The 22,940-nt window shown below is 38.1% G+C and overlaps 1 protein-coding gene across 2 annotated transcripts in view; it reads left to right on the top strand.

The window, feature by feature from the left end:
- LOC117327912 (zinc finger protein AEBP2-like) overlaps positions 1–22,940 on the top strand; it is a 76,766-nt gene that overhangs the window by 18,303 nt on the left and 35,523 nt on the right. Inside the window, exon 1 of one of the 2 annotated variants that reach the window (XM_033885154.1) lies at positions 19,628–19,785. The exons of the other annotated variant lie outside the window; for it this stretch is intronic. Coding sequence (XP_033741045.1) covers positions 19,718–19,785 — 68 coding nt within the window. The 5' untranslated portion in view covers positions 19,628–19,717. Of the gene's footprint in view, positions 1–19,627; positions 19,786–22,940 lie in introns of those variants that run through there. 2 annotated transcript variants of the gene reach the window in all.

Genomic DNA, 22,940 nt, shown 5'->3' with positions numbered 1-22,940 from the left:
TGTTATCAAAAGCAACACACCAAGGTAGACAGGGATTTTTTCCTCCACAGCATGCTACATTTCATTTCTATCTGAATGTGTTCCGCATTTTGCTTGTAAACGGCTCTAGGAGCCAGAAACTGCTATGAGAGAGTGTATAACAGACTATTCTGCTATCAGAATCTCTATGTTGTGTCTATATAAACTTATGATAGTGTGGGTATGGTGTCGCATGTTTGGTGCCAAGAAATTATTGGGGTCTGTTGAAATTTAACCTCAGCAATTATACACTAGGAATTGCTTAATGAAAGTCTTGTCTTGTGTCTATGTTGGGTAACACTAGTGATACAGTCTTAGTGTGGTCGCTTTAATGTTATACTTAAGAAAGTTGTGACAGGGGCTATAAACAACTGGGACAAAGGGACTAAACCCCTGGGACATAGGGACTAAACATCTGGGACATAGGGACTAAACACATGGGGCATAGAAACTTAACACCTGGGACAAAGGGACTACAAACCTGGGACATAGGGAACTAAACACATGGGACTTAGGGGACTAAACACCTGGGACCTAGGGACTAAACATCTGGGGCATAGAAACTAAACATCTGGGACATAGAAACTAAATACCTGGGACAAAGGGACTTAACACCTGGGACATAGGGACTGAACACCTGGGACAAATGGACTAAATGCGGGGACATAGGGACTAAACACCGAGGACATAGGGACTAAACACCTGGGGCATAGAAACTTAACACCTGGGACAAAGGGACTACAAACCTGGGACATAGGGGACTAAACACATGGGACTTAGGGGACTTAACACCTGGGACATAGGGACTGAACATCTGGGACCTAGGGACTAAACATCTGGGGCATAGAAACTAAATACCTGGGACAAAGGGACTAAACACCTGGGACATAGGGGACTAAACACCTGGGACAGGGGACTTAACACATGGGGCATAGGGACTAAACACCTGGGACATAGGGCCTGAACACCTGGGACAAAGGGACTAAACCCGGGGACATAAGGACTAAACACCTGGGACATAGGGACTAAACACCTGGGGCATAGAAACTAAACACATGGGACAAAGAGACTAAGGACCTGGGGCATAGAAACTAAACATCTGGGACATAGGGACTAAACACCTGGGACATAGGGACTAAACACCTAGGACATAGGGACTAACCTGGTACAGACCTGTGATAGAGGGACTAAACACCTGTGATAGAGGGACTAAACACCTGTGATAGAGGGACTAAACACCTGGGATAGAGGGACTAAACACCTGTGATAGAGGGACTAAACACCTGTGATAGAGGGACTAAACACCTGGGACATAGGGGACTAAACACCTGGGACATAGGAACTTAACACCTGTGATAGAGGGACTAAACACCTGTGATAGAGGGACTAAACACCTGGGACATAGGGACTTAACACCTGTGATAGAGGGACTAAACACATGTTTCAAGTGCAAACATTTACAATTTTATAATTATATAGTTTGTGTGCTCTGCTTGTGTGACAGCTGTGTGTTGTCTGATATAGAATTAAGTAATTCCCTACCAGTGTATTAAAGGGGTAGTGTAAGATGTCCTGTACATACCATCACGCTGAGCTCCTATATCCTACTGATTTATACTGGACTACCAATATCAGGTACAAGGGCACTATACTAAAGCATGATGATAAATCACGATTTCAGACGTCTTGACAATTATTCAATATTGAAAATGTTTAGTTCAAGGATGTAGCATTTATTGCTGTTTACTTTTACATTTCCATCACATCTGTATTTGATCCATTTGTATTGATATTGTTAGATTGTAACGGCTGACACATTGTTGTCATCAATGACTAATGCTTTGACAAGAAAGGAAATTTTAACAGATAATGTTGATATTGAGACAGACTACCTTATTATAGAATTACCTACTGAGATACTTTTCTTCACACATATCAACACGTCTTGTAGACTGACTACCTTATTATATAATTACCTACTGAGATACTTTTCTTCACACACATCAACACGTCTTGTAGACTGACTACCTTATTATATAATTACCTACTGAGATACTTATTCTTCACACATCAACACGTCTTGTAGACTGACTACCTTATTATATAATTACCTACTGAGATACTTATTCTTCACACACATCAACACGTCTTGTAGACTGACTACCTTATTATATAATTACCTACTGAGATACTTATTCTTCACACACATCAACACGTCTTGTAGACTGACTACCTTATTATATAATTACCTACTGAGATACTTATTCTTCACACATCAACACGTCACATCAGGCCTGCTCTTCTTTTCTAATCATTCTGTGAGTCATATTGCAGTCAAAGGTCATAAAAGGTCATTGCTGATGAGTATCCAGTCCTGAAAGATTGTGGACAATGTCAATTTTACCATACATTACTTGACTCCATGCATGATTGGCCAGTGACCTGCTAGATCTCCAGTTACACATTTGATTGACTTAGCTTCCTCCATGGAACTTTAACCAGACCAAAGCAGCATTAATTAGAAAGATATGGAGAAAAGAAAAAAAAAAGTTTGGTCAAAGCCTGAAAAAAGAATAATTCATCAAATATTTATTAAAGTTTCATATTCCGTGTTGATCAAAGTATGAAAAAAGAATAATTCACCAAAAATGTGTTTAAGTTTTAAATCCATTTCTACTTCATATAAAAATGTTGTAGTTGTTAAATTTTTTTTTAAACATTTCCAAACAATGAATGTGAACATTGACCATAGAAAATGTCCCAATACATGTAATATAAATTGTACTTGTCTGTTACGGTCCGAGTCCCAACACATGTAATATAAATTGTACTTGTCTGTTACGGTCTGATTTTGATTTATCTTAGACTTTGCCTCTAAATGGAGTTTCCAGTGCAGAAAAAACACTATATAGCTGCAAGGCTATAGTTATTTTCTCTGAGCTAAATTTAGATACTTTATTTGAATTTTCCGAGCCAGACATGTTTCACCGAGGGAGATAATAAATATGCATTACACATTGATTGACCTTTAGTTTTAATTTTCTGACTTGCAAAAAATGACTGGTAAATGTTTGTACTTCAGAATATACAAGATCATCATGTCAAGAAGTATAGGCTGTGAATCCTTAATAGTTGAGTAAGGGAACACCAAACCAGGTACTGATTAGATAAGTGAGCATGATGATGGCTAGCCATTGTAGGTTATTATAGGACATTTGATATATAGTGCCCCATTTTGCTACCTATAGAGTCATGTAGGCTATTAAAAGGCCCTAAAAATAAGGTTGAATCTTGAACAAATGATGAAATGGTACTTGATAAATGATGCATTAAAATTTTCAAAATGAGCCTTGAATTCGACCTTAAAGGTGTGATGCATATACTACAATATGTATTGCATTGTTAACTCTTTGAAAAGCATTTTTTAAAGAAATTTATGAATGAGAATGCTGAATTAGTGTCTGATTAATAAGTCAGAACATCAGGTATCTGGTGAGGTTAAACACTTGTGGGAACATCAGGTTTCTGGTGAGGTTAAACACTTGTGGGAACATCAGGTTTCTGGTGAGGTTAACACTTGTTGTAACATCAGGTTTCTGGTACCGGTGAGGTTAAACACTTGTGGGAACATCAGGTTTCTGGTGAGGTTAACACTTGTTGTGACATCAGGTTTCTGGTGAGGTTAAACACTTGTTGTAACATCAGGTTTCTGGTACCGATGAGGTTAACCCTTGTGGGAACATCAGGTTTCTGGTGAGTAATCATGTCAGTAAAAAAATACACAGAAAGTGAAATATATTAAAAATCTTATGTAGGTAGTGAAGTACTAGAGTACTCCAGATCATTGTCACATAATCTACAAATAAGATTTCAGAGAACATTTTGTGTAGTGTTTTATTCTCTATTCTTTTAGAAGTGAATAAAAATACAACACAATTGTTAAAATGCAGGAAGTGTAACAAATCATTTAAAAGGAAGAACATGTTAGTATCAAATGTACAGTTACTGCTAATACTGTTATTTCGATAGCTGACTGCTAGGTGATTGGAGATACCATGTAGTTATTACAACAAGATGATATTATCGTAGGTTGATTACAACAGTTGATGTCACTTTATCTGATCAAGTCTGTGTAGGTACCCCAGGAGTTGTGATGGATTTGTAAGGTATTACCAAGTATTAGATAGCATTATATCATGTGTAGGTACCCCAGGAGTGGTGATGGATTTGTAATGTATTACCAAGTATTAGATAGCATTATATCATGTGTAGGTACCCAAGGAGTTGCGAGGAATTGTAAGGTATTACCAAGTATTAGATAGCATTATATCATGTGTAGGTACCCCAGGAGTTGTGATGGATTTGTAATGTATTACCAAGTATTAGATAGCATTATATCATGTGTAGGTACCCCAGGAGTTGTGATGGATTTGTAAGGTATTACCAAGTATTAGATAGCATTATATCATGTGTAGGTACCCAAGGAATTGTGATTGATTTGTAAGGTATTACCAAGTATTAGATAGCATTATATCAGGTAAAAGGTGATCACAGAGCCTATATGCCATGACCAAAGTCATTCCGTTCCTCAAGACCCCAACTTTTCACTGTCATTAGTCAGCATTTGGCCTGCTCTTTTGGGTTTTATATGTAAAAATCTTGCTATCAAGCTGAAATGCTTGACTCAGTTTTCATTTTATGGTGACTTGGGTAGAAAATGAGTATCTGTGACATTTGTATCTATGCAGACTGGTCTAAGTAGCAGTTGGTTTGCTCTGCAAATCAATAGTGACATTGTGCCCACTGATACAGAAAGCAGCAGACGACACTCATTTTACTCCAACCCAGATTTCTTCCCTTTCTACTCAAATTTCATGGAAAAAAATTTGCATTAAGATGAGTTATGACTATGGGTGGCCATTTTGTTGTTTCAGTAATCTCCAGTTACATTTGCAATGTCTGAAAAATGTCCTCAAACATTGTGGTGTTTCCAGATTATTTTCTCTGGTCATTGTTCAGCTGTTCTTGTTTCGATAACATCTTTTCTAGTAATTTCCAAATATTGTTTTGTTGTTTCCAGATTATCAGAATATATTTACATTGCCTTTTCAATACCTTGGAATGTTTTGAGGTTATTTTGTTGGTGTGTGTGCTCAAAATAAAGAATTAAAACCAATATCAAATAAAGTATTCATAGACCACAGCTCAGAAAAATGTTGAAGGCTAAAATAGAACTTCTGAGACTATACCACCAACAGATGTCAATCAGGGTCCTGTATCAAAAACCAGTGTCTATTGATGCCAGTGACAAATATTTGAAATAAAAAACATTCCAAAATATAGGAGAAAGAAGATAAGAATGTTTGTAGATGGCCGACAGTTCACCCATATGGGCCTCTTTTAATGCACTACACCTTAGTGACCCAGTAATCAGCTGACTGTATATATAACTGGGTCACAGCTATAAATAGCTATGTTTACCTACACAGACATATAAATAGAGAGGGAAAGGTTAAGGAAAATACACACAAAACTCTTACATCATCAGTATAAATACACAGACTAGTCTACTCCAGACCAGTATAAACTGTAACATCAGTATAACTATGGAGATTGGTGTACTCCAGGCCAGTATAAACTGTTACATCAGTATAATTACACAGACTAGTAAACTCCAGATCAGTATAACTACACAGACTAGTATACTCCAGGCCAGTATAAACTGTAACATCAGTATAACTATGGAGATTGGTGTACTCCAGGCCAGTATAAACTATAACATCAGTATAATTACACAGACTAGTAAACTCCAGGCCATGTATAAACTGTAACATCAGTATAACTACACAGACTAGTAAACTCCAGACCAGTATAAACTATAACATCAGTATAAATACACAGACTGGTGTACTCCAGGACAGTATAATCTGTAACATCAGTATAACTACACAGACTGGTGTACTCCAGGCCAGTATAAACTGTAACATCAGTATAACTACACAGACTGGTGTACTCCAGACCAGTATAAACTGTAACATCAGTATAACTACACAGACTGGTGTACTCCAGGCCAGTATAAACTGTTACATCAGTATAAATACACAGACTAGTAAACTCCAGGACATTAGTATAACTACACAGACTGGTGTACTCCAGGCCAGTATAAACTGTAACATCAGTATAACTACACAGACTGGTGTACTCCAGGCCAGTATAAACTGTTACATCAGTATAAATACACAGACTAGTAAACTCCAGGCCAGTATAAACTGTTAAATCAGTATAACTACACAGACTGGTGTACTCCAGGTCAGTATAAACTGTTACATCAGTATAAATACACAGACTGGTGTACTCCAGGCCAGTATAAACTGTAACATCAGTATAACTACACAGACTGGTATACTCCAGGCCAGTATAAACTATAACATCAGTATAACTACACAGACTAGTAAACTCCAGGCCAGTATAAACTATAACATCAGTATAACTACACAGACTAGTAAACTCCAGGCCAGTATAAACTGTAACATCAGTATAATTACACAGACTGGTATACTCCAGGCCAGTATAAACTGTAACATCAGTATAACTACACAGACTGGTGTACTCCAGGCCAGTATAAACTGTAACATCAGTATAACTACACAGACTGGTGTACTCCAGGCCAGTATAAACTGTAACATCAGTTTAAGTACACAGACTGGTATACTCCAGGCCAGTATATACTGTAACATCAGTAAAACTACACAGACTGGTGTACTCCAGGCCAGTATAAACTGTTTCATCAGTATAACTACACAGACTGGTGTACTCCAGGCCAGTATATACTGTAACATCAGTAAAACTACACAGACTGGTGTACTCCAGGCCAGTATAAACTGTTACATCAGTATAACTACACAGACTGGTGTACTCCAGGCCAGTATATACTGTAACATCAGTATAACTACACAGACTGGTGTACTCCAGGCCAGTATATACTGTAACATCAGTATAACTACACAGACTGGTGTACTCCAGGCCAGTATAAACTGTTACATCAGTAGTATAAGTTAACAGGCCCACAGGTATAAACTGTTAATTAGCAGTATCATGAGGTTATAGGCCTCCAGCTGGTATAAACTTTATCAGTATGAGTTTGTTACAGGCCTCAAAGTATAAACTGTTAAATTAGCAGTATATATACAGACAAAAAATGAATATGTCTTCTTTTACTTCTAGTATTTTCTATCGACTGTCAATTCAATAAAGCATCAGTTTTATATTGTTTGTTAATTTAACTATTATGTGTGGCAGACCACAGGACGAAATCCAAAATGGCTTAATAAAATACACCATATTTAAACCACACTTTAATTTGTGGATGCTGGGGAAATGTTACCAGATGAAACACCTATATATCTGGATAATGTAGTCACTTGGTTTCTGGGAAGATTTGATGCCTCTATCATACATGTTTGGACTTAATGCCAAGCCTCACAGTCTGTTGTTTTGAAGCATGGGCTAAATATGTTTGTACATTATGACATTTGTGTCAACATGTGTAAAAGAGCTGTACCCTTCTCCCCTTACAGGTAGTTATTCCACTGCCCCACTGACTTTTAAACTGAGCTTGTGACCTTTTTAGGAGTGACATCACCTCCCAGTCAGTTCTACATGTTGAATTTATTCACTTGAAAGCATATTTTTCTAATAGAATGCGGTAATAAAAGAGGAATTTTCCCTTTTTTCACAAAGGCGTTCTGATTCTGTCTGACGTTAGGACGGAGATTGTACTTCTCATTTCACATAGATTTGTAAGAGGTTTCATGTTTCCTGATGCCTTTTGACTAGAGTTTACATCTTTGCTGATGTTATGCCACAATGATAGAAGTTGGTTTTGAGGTTTTCCTGTAAAGTACTGCCAGAGGTACACCACATAGGGTATGGATAAAGGTGTAAGTGTACTGAATTGAATACCTCATAGCAGTATTGGAGGCAGTATATTTATTTTATTTCTGAGGTTATTTTCTGACAAAAGAATTAATTACAAGAATTTATGCCGATTCTTGTAATTAGCTGTATTTGTTGGGGTAGTGCCATACAATGGGTCTGTTATATACAGTAGTGACTCTTTTATCTGAAATCTTTGAAGTACAATTCCATCTACAGTTTTGTAAAAGAAGCATGCTCACTTAGACATGTAATTCAGTTCTTCCAGGTCATTGCATGTTGCCAAAGGCGTTCATACGATTGTTTTATGTGTCCTGTTTAATTTCTGTATCTATATATATTGAACAAGGGCATTGCATATTTATTGCCAACATATGTATCATAGAACATAATTTTGGAAAGAAACATGCATCATTAAAAATATACAAAAAATCTTCAAAACTGACAGATAATGAACATTTAAGAGCATTGAGCTGATTTGATTGATTAGGAATAAATGTAGACTTCTAAACGCTAGCAGTTTGGAATGGAGGTCTAGGTAATCTGTAATCTTGTACAGGGTCTGTACATATGGAGTCAGAGGTCATCGCCCCTTTGTCAGACCAGGTATATATAGATATACTGTTGCATGTTAAAGGTATATTAACTATTATATTGGCTGCTCCAGTAATATTCTTCCGGTTGGTTACATGGAAAAAACCTAGTCATGCATATATAGGCTACATACTGTTTTGGGTGGAAAAAACGGTGGTAAACATTCAGACATTACATTTGTATAAATGACTGTGGAACATTTTACATCTGGAAGTAATATTGTCATAGATTTGGATAAAAATAGGCTAGGAGATTCTAGATAAAGGCTTTAAAACCATTGAGTGGTATAAAGATGTTCCTTTGAAGTGATGAGTAGAATTAATTACAAACCTTACAGTGCTTTACTATTCAATGTTCAAATTGCGATGCTGTTAACTAAGAAAATGTAAGATGATGTAGATTTGAGGACATTTACTGTATATATAGAGATAAAAGATAAGGATGAGGTAGGACATTTACCATAGTAAGATGGACCTGTGTTAATGATCTACTGAGATATGGACATAGTGTACTGGTCAATATAACACTGATCTACTGAGATATGGACATAGTGTACTGGTCACTATATCACTGATCTACTGAGATATGGACATAGTGTATACGTACTGGACATAGTGTACTGGTCACTATATCACTGATCTACTGAGATATGGACATAGTGTACTGGTCACTATAACACTGATCTACTGAGATATGGACATAGTGTATACGTACTGGACATAGTGTATACATACTGGACATAGTGTATACGTACTGGACATAGTGTATACGTACTGGACATAGTGTATACGTACTGGACATAGTGTATACGTACTGGACATAGTGTATACGTACTGGACATAGTGTATACAATCTGGACATAGTGTATACAATCTGGACATAGTGTATACAATCTGGACATAGTGTACTGGTCACTATATCACTGATCTACTGAGATATGGACATAGTGTACTGGTCACTATATCACTGATCTACTGAGATATGGACATAGTGTATAAAGTCTGGACATATTTACTGGTCACTATACCACTGATCACTGAATATAGACATAGTGTATACATACTGACATAAGTGTACTGGTCCTACTCACGATGCTACGAGATAGGACATGTGTATACATATGGACATAGTGTACTGGTCACTATATCAATGATCTACTGAGATATGGACATAGTGTATACGTACTGGACATAGTGTACTGGTCACTATATCAATGATCTACTGAGATATGGACATAGTGTACTGGTCACTATATCACTGATCTACTGAGATATGGACATAGTGTATACGTACTGGACATAGTGTATACATACTGGACATAGTGTATACGTACTGGACATAGTGTACTGGTCACCATTTATGGGTCATACTATAAACATGCTGACTTATACATATTCATAGGTGTTAAATGATCGTTCATCCAGAAGTCTAATGACTAGATTACAAATTTTTAATTATAACTTCATTATGTCGGCTTCAGTGATTTAAATGGTGTGATATACTGTTAAGGAAACATACTGTGCATGAAATTGATATGGTATGATGTGCATGGAAACATTCACATTACTTAAGATGCATAAAGAATTACATAGTTTTTACAACACAAGATTCCTATTTAGTTACTACTGAGATGTTATATAACCCAGAAGCTATCGGAGACAGCCATCTCTACTTAAATTCAAAAATCCATTTCTTACTAAATATAAATTTAATTACATTATAATCAAACTAGGTTTGTAACCTAGGGAAATTAAAATGGTGTTGAGATACAATATTTGTATATGGCCAGATTCAGAAATATCTTATATAAGCTAGCTGCAGTTGAGTTTTTTTATACCAACGCATTCAGAAAGCATTAAAAAGTTTGATTAATTTTTAAGAGTAAGAAATATACAGTGTCATTGTGAAATTTACTTCCAAATCTGACCAGGTTTTGAGTAGGAACCATATAGGAAGCCATCTCCATCAATGACATTGTGTTGCTCCCATTGAAAGTTTATTTGATTTACAACAGTTATCTGTAGGATTAGAGATATTTGTCAGGTTTTATCTATTCTTTATCTCCTCAGTGAAAGTCTTGATATTAATTTTTAATGTTAAATCAAGACACTACTGTAAACACCTGAGAAACCTGAGTTAAGTTTAAGACCAATTGTTCTCGGTAATCAATAGGCTTGTGATGTGTCCATGATAATGGCTGTTTCCATAGACTGATAATTATGGACTGATGCATGCAGGTAGTGGAAAAACTTGTATCAGATAACATCTAGCAGTACACCAAGAAGTGTGTTGTAGGGTCTAACCATTGTCATGATATGTTAACAGTCAACTTATTGTTCCTTATTCCAGTGGTTCCAATGTATGATATTTTCCCTGTATAAATCAGCCACAATCCCATGGCTGATGGTGAGCTTCCTGCCTTATATCGTGGTCATTAGTTTCCCTGATTATGTACTAAAACAGAATCTCTACTAATGTGATAAGTAGAGCTGTTCCAATTTGTCAGTTTTGTTGACATCTTACTGTTTGTGTAAATGTATATCTAAATTTGTCATGATTTTACAATATTGTAATATTTTTTCTAACTTTTCAAGAAAGAAAGAATAGATCAATAAATACAAATGCAACTGACAAATTAATATTGTTGGCAAAACATTTAAATGGATTCTAGTCTATGAAATGCTTTTATTAGCTCTCCTGTTTGTGTAGTCTAAAGTACCCATGAGCTCTTCTGTCTGTACTGTAAATATACACACAAGCTCTCCTGTCTGTATGTTGTACATGTACACATGAGCTCTCCCCTTTGTGTACGTACTGTACATGTTCACACCAGCTCTCCTCTTTGTGAACATGAACTCTTCTGTCTGAATACTATACGTATATATATGTATACATGTGTAACTATATCTCCTGTCTGTCTATAGTGTACACAATGTTTGAGCTCCCTACTGTCTGTCTATAGTGTACACAATGTTTGAGCTCCCCTAACTATATCTACTGTCTGTCTATAGTGTACACAATGTTTGAGCTCCCCTAACTATATCTACTGTCTGTCTATAGTGTACACAATGTTTGAGCTCCCCTAACTATATCTACTGTCTGTCTATAGTGTACACAATGTTTGAGCTCCCTACTGTCTGTCTATAGTGTACACAATGTTTGAGCTCCCCTAACTATATCTACTGTCTGTCTATAGTGTACACAATGTTTGAGCTCCCCTAACTATATCTAGCTGTCTGTCTATAGTGTACACAATGTTTGAGCTCCCCTAACTATATCTTCTGTCTGTCTATAGTGTACACAATGTTTGAGCTCCCTACTGTCTGTCTATAGTGTACACAATGTTTGAGCTCCCCTAACTATATCTACTGTCTGTCTATAGTGTACACAATGTTTGAGCTCCCCTAACTATATCTACTGTCTGTCTATAGTGTACACAATGTTTGAGCTCCCCTAACTATATCTACTGTCTGTCTATAGTGTACACAATGTTTGAGCTCCCCTAACTATATCTACTGTCTGTCTATAGTGTACACAATGTTTGAGCTCCCCTAACTATATCTACTGTCTGTCTATAGTGTACACAATGTTTGAGCTCCCTACTGTCTGTCTATAGTGTACACAATGTTTGAGCTCCCCTAACTATATCTTCTGTCTGTCTATAGTGTACACAATGTTTGAGCTCCCTACTGTCTGTCTATAGTGTACACAATGTTTGAGCTCCCCTAACTATATCTACTGTCTGTCTATAGTGTACACAATGTTTGAGCTCCCTACTGTCTGTCTATAGTGTACACAATGTTTGAGCTCCCCTAACTATATCTACTGTCTGTCTATAGTGTACACAATGTTTGAGCTCCCTACTGTCTGTCTATAGTGTACACAATGTTTGAGCTCCCTACTGTCTGTCTATAGTGTACACAATGTTTGAGCTCCCCTAACTATATCTTCTGTCTGTCTATAGTGTACACAATGTTTGAGCTCCCCTAACTATATCTACTGTCTGTCTATAGTGTACACAATGTTTGAGCTCCCCTAACTATATCTTCTGTCTGTCTATAGTGTACACAATGTTTGAGCTCCCTACTGTCTGTCTATAGTGTACACAATGTTTGAGCTCCCCTAACTATCTTCTGTCTGTCTATAGTGTACACAATGTTTGAGCTCCCTACTGTCTGTCTATAGTGTACACAATGTTTGAGCTCCCCTAACTATATCTACTGTCTGTCTATAGTGTACACAATGTTTGAGCTCCGTACACATTTGAGTCTGTACTATTCTCTCCAGCTATAATGAAGACTGAAACAGGAGCATGAAACTGGAGCCATTCCCTATCGATCGTCTAATGACACAAATGTTCAAAGTAGGAATAATGACTGATTGGCTGATAAACGACTACTAAGGAATATACTGGGTTATATTGTTCTGACCATGCTGAGGGTGCTGACCACATTTAACGGACCCTTTGTCTTGTGTTGGAGTTCACTAAATGTGTGCTAGCTAGCTGGATCACTGTACGACCAGTCATTGCCATGAAATGATAGTCCGCCATTATTGATCATGCTTCAATTCAAATGTCTCTGATGACCTATCATTCATTGTGTTTATTATTTGTAGGTTTTCTTTATTTCACAGTAATCAGGGTAGAAACGTAAGGTGAAGGTCAGGATTGAAATGTAAGGTGAAGGTCAGGGTAGAAATGTAAGGTGAAGGTCAGGGTAGAAATGTAAGGTGAATGTCAAGATAGAAACGTAAGGTGAAGGTCAGAATTGAAATGGAAGGTGAAGGTCAGGGTAGAAATGTAAGGTGAATGTCAAGATAGAAACGTAAGGTGAAGGTCAGAATTGAAATGTAAGGTGAAGGTCCGAATAGAAATGTAAGGTGGAGGCCAGGTTAGAAATGTAGGTGACGGTTAGAATAGAAATGGAAAGTGAAGGATGAGATAGAAATTAAATGTAAGGTGTTGGTAAAGATATAGAGAAAGGTTGAGATTGTTAATACAAGTCTGGGTATATAGGTACATATACTCTGGTAAATGTTGATCAGATCACATTAGGATCCAAATCACACATTGTCAAAAGAATTAAGAGTGACACTGTCCATAGATACACCATGGGTTGGTAAAAGAATTAAGAGTGACACTGTCCATAGATACACCATGGGTTGGTAGTAGTTCTAACCTGGCTCTACCCATAAATACTTTCTTGTTCCTTTTCACATTTTTTTCCCTGTTTCTGTAGATGCTATCAAGTATACATGAAGATTTTAATCTTTGTCTGGCAGGAGAGATTGTGGATTTTTCACAGTTATGAGCAGGATTGATTAGTGCCAAATGGTCCTGGGTTTTCAGAGCAATTTAACCTCTGTCAGAACCTCAACCATTTTCAACTGGAAAACATGGACTGGTCTCATGACTCAAAAAATTAAATCAAAATGTAAAATTAAGTAATGTATATGAAACATTTGAAATTTCTGAAACAAAAATGTGGTAATAATTTAGTACATCAAGTGTATGAGAGTATTGTGTGATGGCATATGAAGTATACAGGTGAATAAAGAACCATTGCTAGTCTGTAAAAGGTTGCTTCCCATCGGAAACTCTTAGGAATTTAGATGATTGAACATCGCCAAGATGATATGTAAATACAGCCTGATGATGTGGAGATTACCCCAGATACCACCACATGCGCCCAGAAGGTCACACATTGCATTCAAAGATACATCCTGTTGGTAACAAATTGTGGTCAGTTAGAGGTATTTAACTATGTACCTCAGGCAAGTGACTTTCCTCTAAAGTCAGTCTTTCCCGTTATGCCCTCCTAATAAACATGTGCTGGTCCATTTTATGTGGTGTTATTAGCATGAACTTCCTTTCTTCAATGCTTATTTCCATGATGTTTTTCAGTTACTAGCTGGCATTTACTACCTCAAATTAGGCACCTGATCTGGCCGGTCTCATGGAGATCTGGTGGATTTTGTGTCTGGACCATTCACATACATGTAGCTCAGAATCGTTTGATTTTGGTTCCTGTAATTGTAGATCTGAATGCTAGCCAGTGGTCACATTCTAACATCTGACTCAGGTGCCCTATATGTTGTATTGTCATCATCTTGTGTCTGTTGAAATATAAACTTTATTTGTTTTACAACAGTTGTGAAACAAGTTATAACAACTTATATTAATCACGATTGTTCGCTTGATTGTGGCTCGGGTGGCTGTGCTCCAGGATATTAATCATGATTGTTCGCTCGATTGTGGCTCGGGTGGCTGTGCTCCAGGATATTAATCATGATTGTTCGCTTGATTGTGGCTCGGGTGGCTGTGCGATTGTTCGCTTGATTGTGGCTCGGGTGGCTGTGCGATTGTTCGCTCAATTGTGGCTCGGGTGGCTGTGCTCCAGGAGTCTTATTGTAGGAGGAAACTGGAGTACCTGTAGGCCAGAGAAAACCACATGGTTGGGCAGGTGACCCCCATACCTTTCAACATCTGATCGGGTATTCAAACCCCCCAGTTACCTAGGTGAAAGGCAAAGGTTGTTACCACTCTACCACCTGACCTCACTCTTGTCTCTGTATTTCTCAGGTTTTTTAACCTTATTTTCCAATATCGAAGTTTCTCAATGTTGCTACACTTGTATGGATTGAAGCCCTTGTGAAATTGAAGCCCTCTCTGTCTTGATTACTTTATTTTTTGAGGCCAACTTAGGTATTATTAGTGATAATCACCTCAGCATATTGTTTACATTTGGATAATGATTACTGTATTCAAAATATTTCACACTCATACCACAGACATGTCTCTTCCACACTGATTAATTTGTTAATGAATGCACTTCCCACACCCTAGTCAGGAACAGCTCATAGGTGATTTATGATAATAAACAACTTGCACCACACATCACAACCAAACATAAATAATACCTCACAGTAAAGATTCTGACACACTTTTCTACCCATTTGGTATTTTCGATTTTCTTGGAAGCCTTTGAAGGACTTAGTAGTGTCTGAGGCTCTTAATACGATGAATATGGTAAAAGAATACATTTCATTATTGATTTCAGATCATATGAAATAAAAAACATTTTTTTTTTTTTACAAATATTGAAATAAACAAGGTTTATTTTCATAAAAAGAATCTATCAGAATTGTGATCTAATGAAGTTTTACTTAAGTAGCGTATTAACTAAAGCCGATATGCATAGTAGAAATGATTTCCTAGGACTTCATGTATATATGTGTGTTGTATATATGACTGGTTAAGTTTACTGTCCCCTGTGGCCAAGTAAGGAATGACTTTCACTGAACACCAAGGTTACTCTGACAGAAAGTTTAGTTGATTGGCATCAACAACAATCATCATCTTGATATACTGATAGATGGTATTCATAACACTTCCTAACATCCTGATGTGTTAATGCTTGTGCCTTAATACTACTTTAATGAAAAATCTAGAAAAAAACAACTACTGTAAGAAATATCATAGACACTATGACTTAAAAGACAAATCTGTAATTGCAAAGAAGATGTTGTTTGCTTGCTTCTATTTCCCTGTAAAATCCAGGACTGAGTTCCTGGACCAGACATTTTGGTCCTGTGGGATTATATAACTACCTTTTGTGATCGAGACTCATGTTCTTTTGTGTGTGATATGGATCCATCAGATTTTTTTGCCTAATGGCGATTATGGTGGCCTAAGGGGAGCCATGAATCTAGCTTGATAACTTTTTCTCTCTGTGTCTCAGATAGTTCCACACACAACCCTGAATGGTTGTCTGTGGACTCTCGTCTCTGTGTCTCAAATGTCTCTAGTCTGTTGACGCTGAATCTCTCTCGCCTCTGTGTCTCAAATGTCTCTAGTCTATTGACGCTGAATCTCTCTAGCCTCTGTCTCAAATGTCTCTTGTCTATTGACGCTGAATCTCTCTCGCCTGTCTCAAATGTCTCTAGTCTGTTGACACTAAATCTCCCTCGCCTCTGTCTCAAATGTCTCTAGTCTGTTGACGCTGAATCTCTCTCGTCTCTGTCTCAAATGTCTCTAGTCTGTTGACACTAAATCTCCCTCGCCTCTGTGTCTCAAATGTCTAGTCTATTGACGCTGAATCTCTCGCCTCTGTCTCAAATGTCTCTAGTCTGTTGACGCTGAATCTCTCTCGTCTCTGTCTCAAATGTCTCTAGTCTGTTGACACTAAATCTCTCTCGTCTCTGTCTCAAATGTCTCTAGTCTGTTGACGCTGAATCTCTCTCGCCTCTGTGTCTCAAATGTCTCTAGTCTATTGACGCTGAATCTATCTAGCCTCTGTGTCTCAAATGTCTCTAGTCTGTTAACACTGAATCTCTCTCGTCTCTATCTCAAATGTCTCTTGTCTATTGACGCTGAATATAGTACCCTGTTGTTGCTGTGTCTCTGTTTCCTATTCTGTTGTCACTGTGACTCTGGTCCTCCTGGGGCTGGAGGCACAGGGCCCAGTAGGGGAAATAGAGGTAAGTTCTTTAAATTGCTACTAGTGCTGCAATGATACGCTTCCCTTATGATATGTATCGCATTACTTATCTCACAATACAATATGTATATGGTGGGTCCAAACAAACCCAGAAGTGTTGTCTGTTGGCCTGTTTTGTGCCTCTGGTGGTTCCAAACAAACCCAGAACTGTTTGTTGGCCTGTTTTGTGCCTCTGGTGGTTCCAAACGAACCCAGAACTGTTTGTTGGCCTGTTTTGTGCCTCTGGTTTGTCCACAGGAAACTTCTGTGTTTGATCTTGATGTCTCAGATTGTCCTTAAATTTTCTACACTAAGGAACGTTTAACACTGGACAAAGATTAAAGGCTCCATGCAATGTAATTTTCATATACTTGGCCTTGTGGTTATAACTGAAACAAGGATCTTAAACCCTATCAATCAATTATATTCCCATGATATCTATTACAGAAATAATTTAACATTATAATTGGATGACATCTGTAAAATTTGTTTCTATTTGATATGTTCTGTATTGATTGGCCTTGTCAGCAGAGTTTTCACCTGCATATTTTTTCACTTTTACATTGAACACGTTTCAGAAAGTGAGGCTGGTTTCTTTTGTTGTAAAGGATAATTGGATCCAGTTGAGTGTCAATGATAATCCTAGTTATGGCTGGCTTAATCTTTTGATGAAGATTACTCAATAGCCGCCTGTGCCCTTTATATGCTTTGTGAATATTGATTGTGGCAGGCACTAACATGAGTGACATATTATTCAGGATAAATTCTATGATCATGAATGGTTCATATATCTCAGCATGTACATTTTTTTCAGTTTTTAGCTTCTTTTTTTTAAGTAAATGTATTTAATGATCTGTTGTAATGTTACGATACTAAAGACTTTTCAAATATTTTTGTTAATACCATACGTTTAACAAGCGAAAATGTGTAAAATTTACACTTGAACCAAAGATGTTTTCCTTTCTTCGATTTCCAGGTATTTGTCTGGTAGAATCTTAATGTGAGGTACCTGGCTGTAATTTTAGATAGATGTCTACACTTGCCATTAAATTTTACTGAATAATAATTCATAGTATAAATAAATCATGTCATATTATTTTCTTTGTTGTGGATGGAGTATGGTGTTAAGGGCTTTACCTGGGTGCACAGGTGTCCAATACCTGACTGAACTGCATGACCCTTTATCATCTGGGGAATTGCCTGGTTGTACACGTGTTATCTATCATAGCATTGTTAAAGGGACGTCAGGTTATCTGAGGGAGCAAGTCGTAATGATGCCAAGGAGTTGTGCATATTACCAGACTCCAGGTTTAATGTACTGCTGTACAAATTGACACTAGATGGAAAAAAAATGAAACAGATAGGTGAAAAAAATACTGGGGAAAAACCTGAATATCTGACAGGTTTTCTTCAGAAGGCTTTTATCAGTTTTGTAGCTATGTCAGTGTCGAGTCAATCAATATCTCTAGTTTGATTTATTGTGAGATGGCAAATTTTCCTCTGCTGTCTGCAATAGAGGTGTTGAGCTGGCTATCATAGCTATGGCTGTCCTTGTATATAATGTCTGCTTATAATTACAGCAGTCTGCTATGCCTGTACATAATGTCTGCTTACAGCAGTCTGCTATGCCTGTACATAATGTCTACTTATAGCAGTCTGCTATGCCTGTATATAATATCTGCTTACAGCAGTCTGCAGCTATGCTGTATATAATATCTGCTTACAGCAGTCTGCAGCTGTGCTGTATATAATATCTGCTTACAGCAGTCTGCAGCTGTGCTGTACATAATATCTGCTTACAGCAGTCTGCAGCTGTGCTGTATATAATATCTGCTTACAGCAGTCTGCAGCTGTGCTGTATATAATATCTGCTTACAGCAGCCTCCAGCTGTACATGTGCTGTATATAATATCTGCTTACAGCAGTCTGCAGCTGTGCTGTATATATCTACTTACAGCAGTCTGCAGCTGTGCCTGTATATAATATCTGCTTACAGCTGTCTACTGGGCCACTGATACAGTAAAAAGCAGTCTGCTGGGCCTAGTACACAAAGTATGCTGGTACAGTAAAAAGCTGGACCTAGTATACAAAGTGTGCTGGTACAGTAAAAAGCTGGGCCTAGTACACAAAGTGTGCTGGTACAGTAAAAAGCTGGGCCTAGTACACAAAGTGTGCTGGTACAGTAAAAAGCTGGGCCTAGTATATACTACAAAGTGTGCTGGTACAGTAAAAAGCAGTCTGCTGGGCCTTGTGCTGGTAGAGTAAAAAAAACTGTCTGCTGGGCCTTCTGACTGGGCTTTTATCTAATGTTTGCTCTTATATAGCCGTAGCACACCAGGACTTTCAAGAATGCATCATCAGAAAGATAATAGCAAGATCTTTTGTCTTGTAACAAGATTCAAATAGATATATGCTACACAGAAGGTGACAAGCTTTTATAGTATAACATGTTAGGGAGAGTTAACTTTGAATTCCAGTGGGTTATTTATAGACACATGGCCATACTTACTTTCATTTCCAGGTCAGCTGTAGCTGACTACACATGTACAGTGGGTCATCTTTATATAGCACTCGTATATACAAAGTCATTCCAGCTGTAGTGTGTATATAGGGTAGTACAATGAATCAAAACCTGTGTTTGATATGATCATCAGTTTGTGAGATTGACAGCAGTTTGTGAGATAGACATCATGCTATGGATCTGTTGTAAGACTGTTGATCAGGGGACACTAACTCATGTCTCCCATGAGAAGCTCAGGTGAGTGGGAACTTGTAGAGGTGAGACAGTAGGTGACTACCTGGTCACTTTATCTGGCCAGTGATCATGACCATAGTCAGCTGTGGGCTGTACATAGGAGAGGTAGCTGGCAGGGAGAGGTACAGGAAGGACTCCTCACATCATCAAAGGCAGACTTTTGGTTATAAGTTACATGTATATAAAACTTACAATAGATGACCTACAAGATACTCTAGAATGACATAAATTTACACAAAACAAACCCAGCTATATACTACCAGACAGGTAAGAAAGAGTCCATGTAATGTAACATTCCTGTTGATCGGGGATGACTGAGGGTCCATGTAATGTAACATTTCTGTTGACGGGGGATGACTGAGGGTCCATGTAATGTAACATTTCTGTTGACGGGGGATGACTGAGGGTCCATGTAATGTAACATTTCTGTTGACCGGGGATGACTGAGGGTCCATGTAATGTAACATTTCTGTTGACCGGGGATGACTGAGGGTCCATGTAATGTAACATTTCTGTTGACCGGGGATGACTGAGGTCATGTGACGGGGGATGACTGAGGGTCCATGTAATGTAACCTTCCTGTTGACCGGGGATGACTGAGGTCATGTGACGGGGGATGACTGAGGGTCCATGTAATGTAACCTTCCTGTTGATCGGGGATGACTGAGGGTCCATGTAATGTAACCTTCCTGTTGACCGGGGATGACTGAGGTCATGTGACGGGGGATGACTGAGGGTCCATGTAATGTAACATTTCTGTTGACCGGGGGTGACTGAGGGTCCATGTAATGTAACCTCTCTGTTGACGGGGGATGACTGAGGGTCCATGTAATGTAACCTTCCTGTTGACCGGGGATGACTGAGGGTCCATGTAATGTAACATTCCTGTTGACCGGGGATGACTGAGGGTCCATGTAATGTAACCTTTCTGTTGACAGGGGATGACTGAGGGTCCATGTAATGTAACATTCCTGTTGACCGGGGATGACTGAGGGTCCATGTAATGTAACCTTTCTGTTGACAGGGGATGACTGAGGTCATGTGACGGGGGATGACTGAGGGTCCATGTAATGTAACATTCCTGTTGATCGGGGATGACTGAGGGTCCATGTAATGTAACCTTTCTGTTGATCGGGGATGACTGAGGTCATGTGACGGGGGATGACTGAGGGTCCATGTAATGTAACATTCCTGTTGACCGGGGATGACTGAGGGTCCATGTAATGTAACATTCCTGTTGACCGGGGATGACTGAGGGTCCATATAATGTAACATTCCTGTTGACCGGGGATGACTGAGGGTCCATGTAATGTAACCTTTCTGTTGACCGGGGATGACTGAGGTCATGTGACGGGGGATGACTGAGGGTCCATGTAATGTAACCTTCCTGTTGACAGGGGTGGGGTGGATGACTGATCATGAGGGTCCATGTAATGTAACCTTTAGGGATGGAGCTTCTGTTGACCAGGAACAGCTGCCAGGTTTATTCCTCAAGTCATTGTGGTATAGAAATAAGAAATCAAGATCTAGGTTATTATACACAGTAATGTTGTAATATATAAACACACCCAACTTTGAACTGAAGGTAAGATACTCAAGCGTGAGCTTAACCACAGCATTCCTATACAGATTAAAAAGTCATCAAGGCCAGCATTGGGAGGTCCAAACCAGCCCTGCCCAACTTCCTGCCTTCAAGTTCCCTCCCTACCAAGCTTTTGTCTGACTTTCATTGAATATACATTTGAGAAACAAGATGGGCATAAAATACGATTTGAGAAAAGGTGGGTTTAATTCAATATTTGATTGAAAATTAAAAAAGAGTTAATTTGGTGTAAAGTATAAGGTACAGGTTCTCGGTAGTGTTAAGGACGTTTGTAGTACCACAGTCAATGAATCGGACCATGTGCATTCCCATCCTCTAGACTTTCATACAGAAAAGTATATGAGTAAATCTGCAGCCATGCGTTTCCCATAATTTATATAATGACTCGGACTGCTCCAGTTAATTTCACTATTGACTAGGACCTAGGTGACTGGCTATTCACCACCCAGTCCTACCAGGGATCTTTATAGTGTCCTTTATAGGGATAACGCAGACTCTTGGTGCCAACACATGGCTATGGTTAAAAGGAGATGACAGGCCTAGGATGGGACAAGTAGTCATTGTCAGGGTTACATGGAAAGTTTCAGGGTCAAAGGAAGGGCCTATTTATTAGGGGCAATTTACATCAAAGAGATAAGGGAAAGACTGCATGATTCTCTTCTAGTGGGGGCCAGGTATGCTGGATTTATCTTGATCTGTTTGTAGAGCTGTTGAACAAACCTGGTGTCAAAGTTTCACAATGTATGAAAGGATGTTTAATATTATCTTCATTATAATCATGAATATTAGTTTATGTTGTATCCTATGTAGCATTTGAATGTGTAAAAGTGACTGTATTTGTTAGTTGTCCTAACACATATTTTTGCTAGAAGTAAGTCCCCAATATTAAAGTGAATTTAAATGTATTGTTCAGTGTAATCTCTTAATTTCACTTGAACTTTAAATTTCTGGAACATACTTTTAAATTCACAAAATGAAACAATATAATTTTAATTAAACATTTTAATTTGTCTAAATGGTATTATGAACTACTTGTAAAGTAAAATTGTATTGTACACTGCAGTATTTTAGTATGAAAACAATACTGTGTAATAATTGGGCCCGCTCAGCTGGCAGTAGGGATTGATGGGGCTTACACATGTTGACAAGCCTTTCAAGCAAAACCCAACTTATACAGGAAGTTCAAACATCTGGGTGAAGTGTTAAAAATGGCCTCAAAGAGCTAAGAACCAGAAATGTGATATTGTATCCCACAACATGGTACGGAGGCTAGTACTGGTATCTCTGCTGTTATAGCTAGTCACTAGTCCTTACTCTGGTCGGAAGTCATCTGTAAAATTCTAATCCCACACAATGTGTTCAGGTTACTTCTCTTAACCAATTGTCAGGATTAATAAAGTTCCTGTGTCTAAATAAACATACTTACCTGACAATATCTGCTATCTTGTCCTGTCATTACTGTGTTGTTAATTCATTGCTGATTGGTTACTATTGATGAAAGGAGAATTTTGATTGGTGCTGATCAGGACCTGACAGCTGTTGTTTGTGCTTGAAA

The sequence above is a fragment of the Pecten maximus genome, chromosome 5 (assembly GCF_902652985.1).
Source record: "Pecten maximus chromosome 5, xPecMax1.1, whole genome shotgun sequence".
NCBI lineage: Eukaryota > Metazoa > Mollusca > Bivalvia > Pectinida > Pectinidae > Pecten > Pecten maximus.
This window is presented reverse-complemented; position numbering and strand designations above follow the sequence as displayed.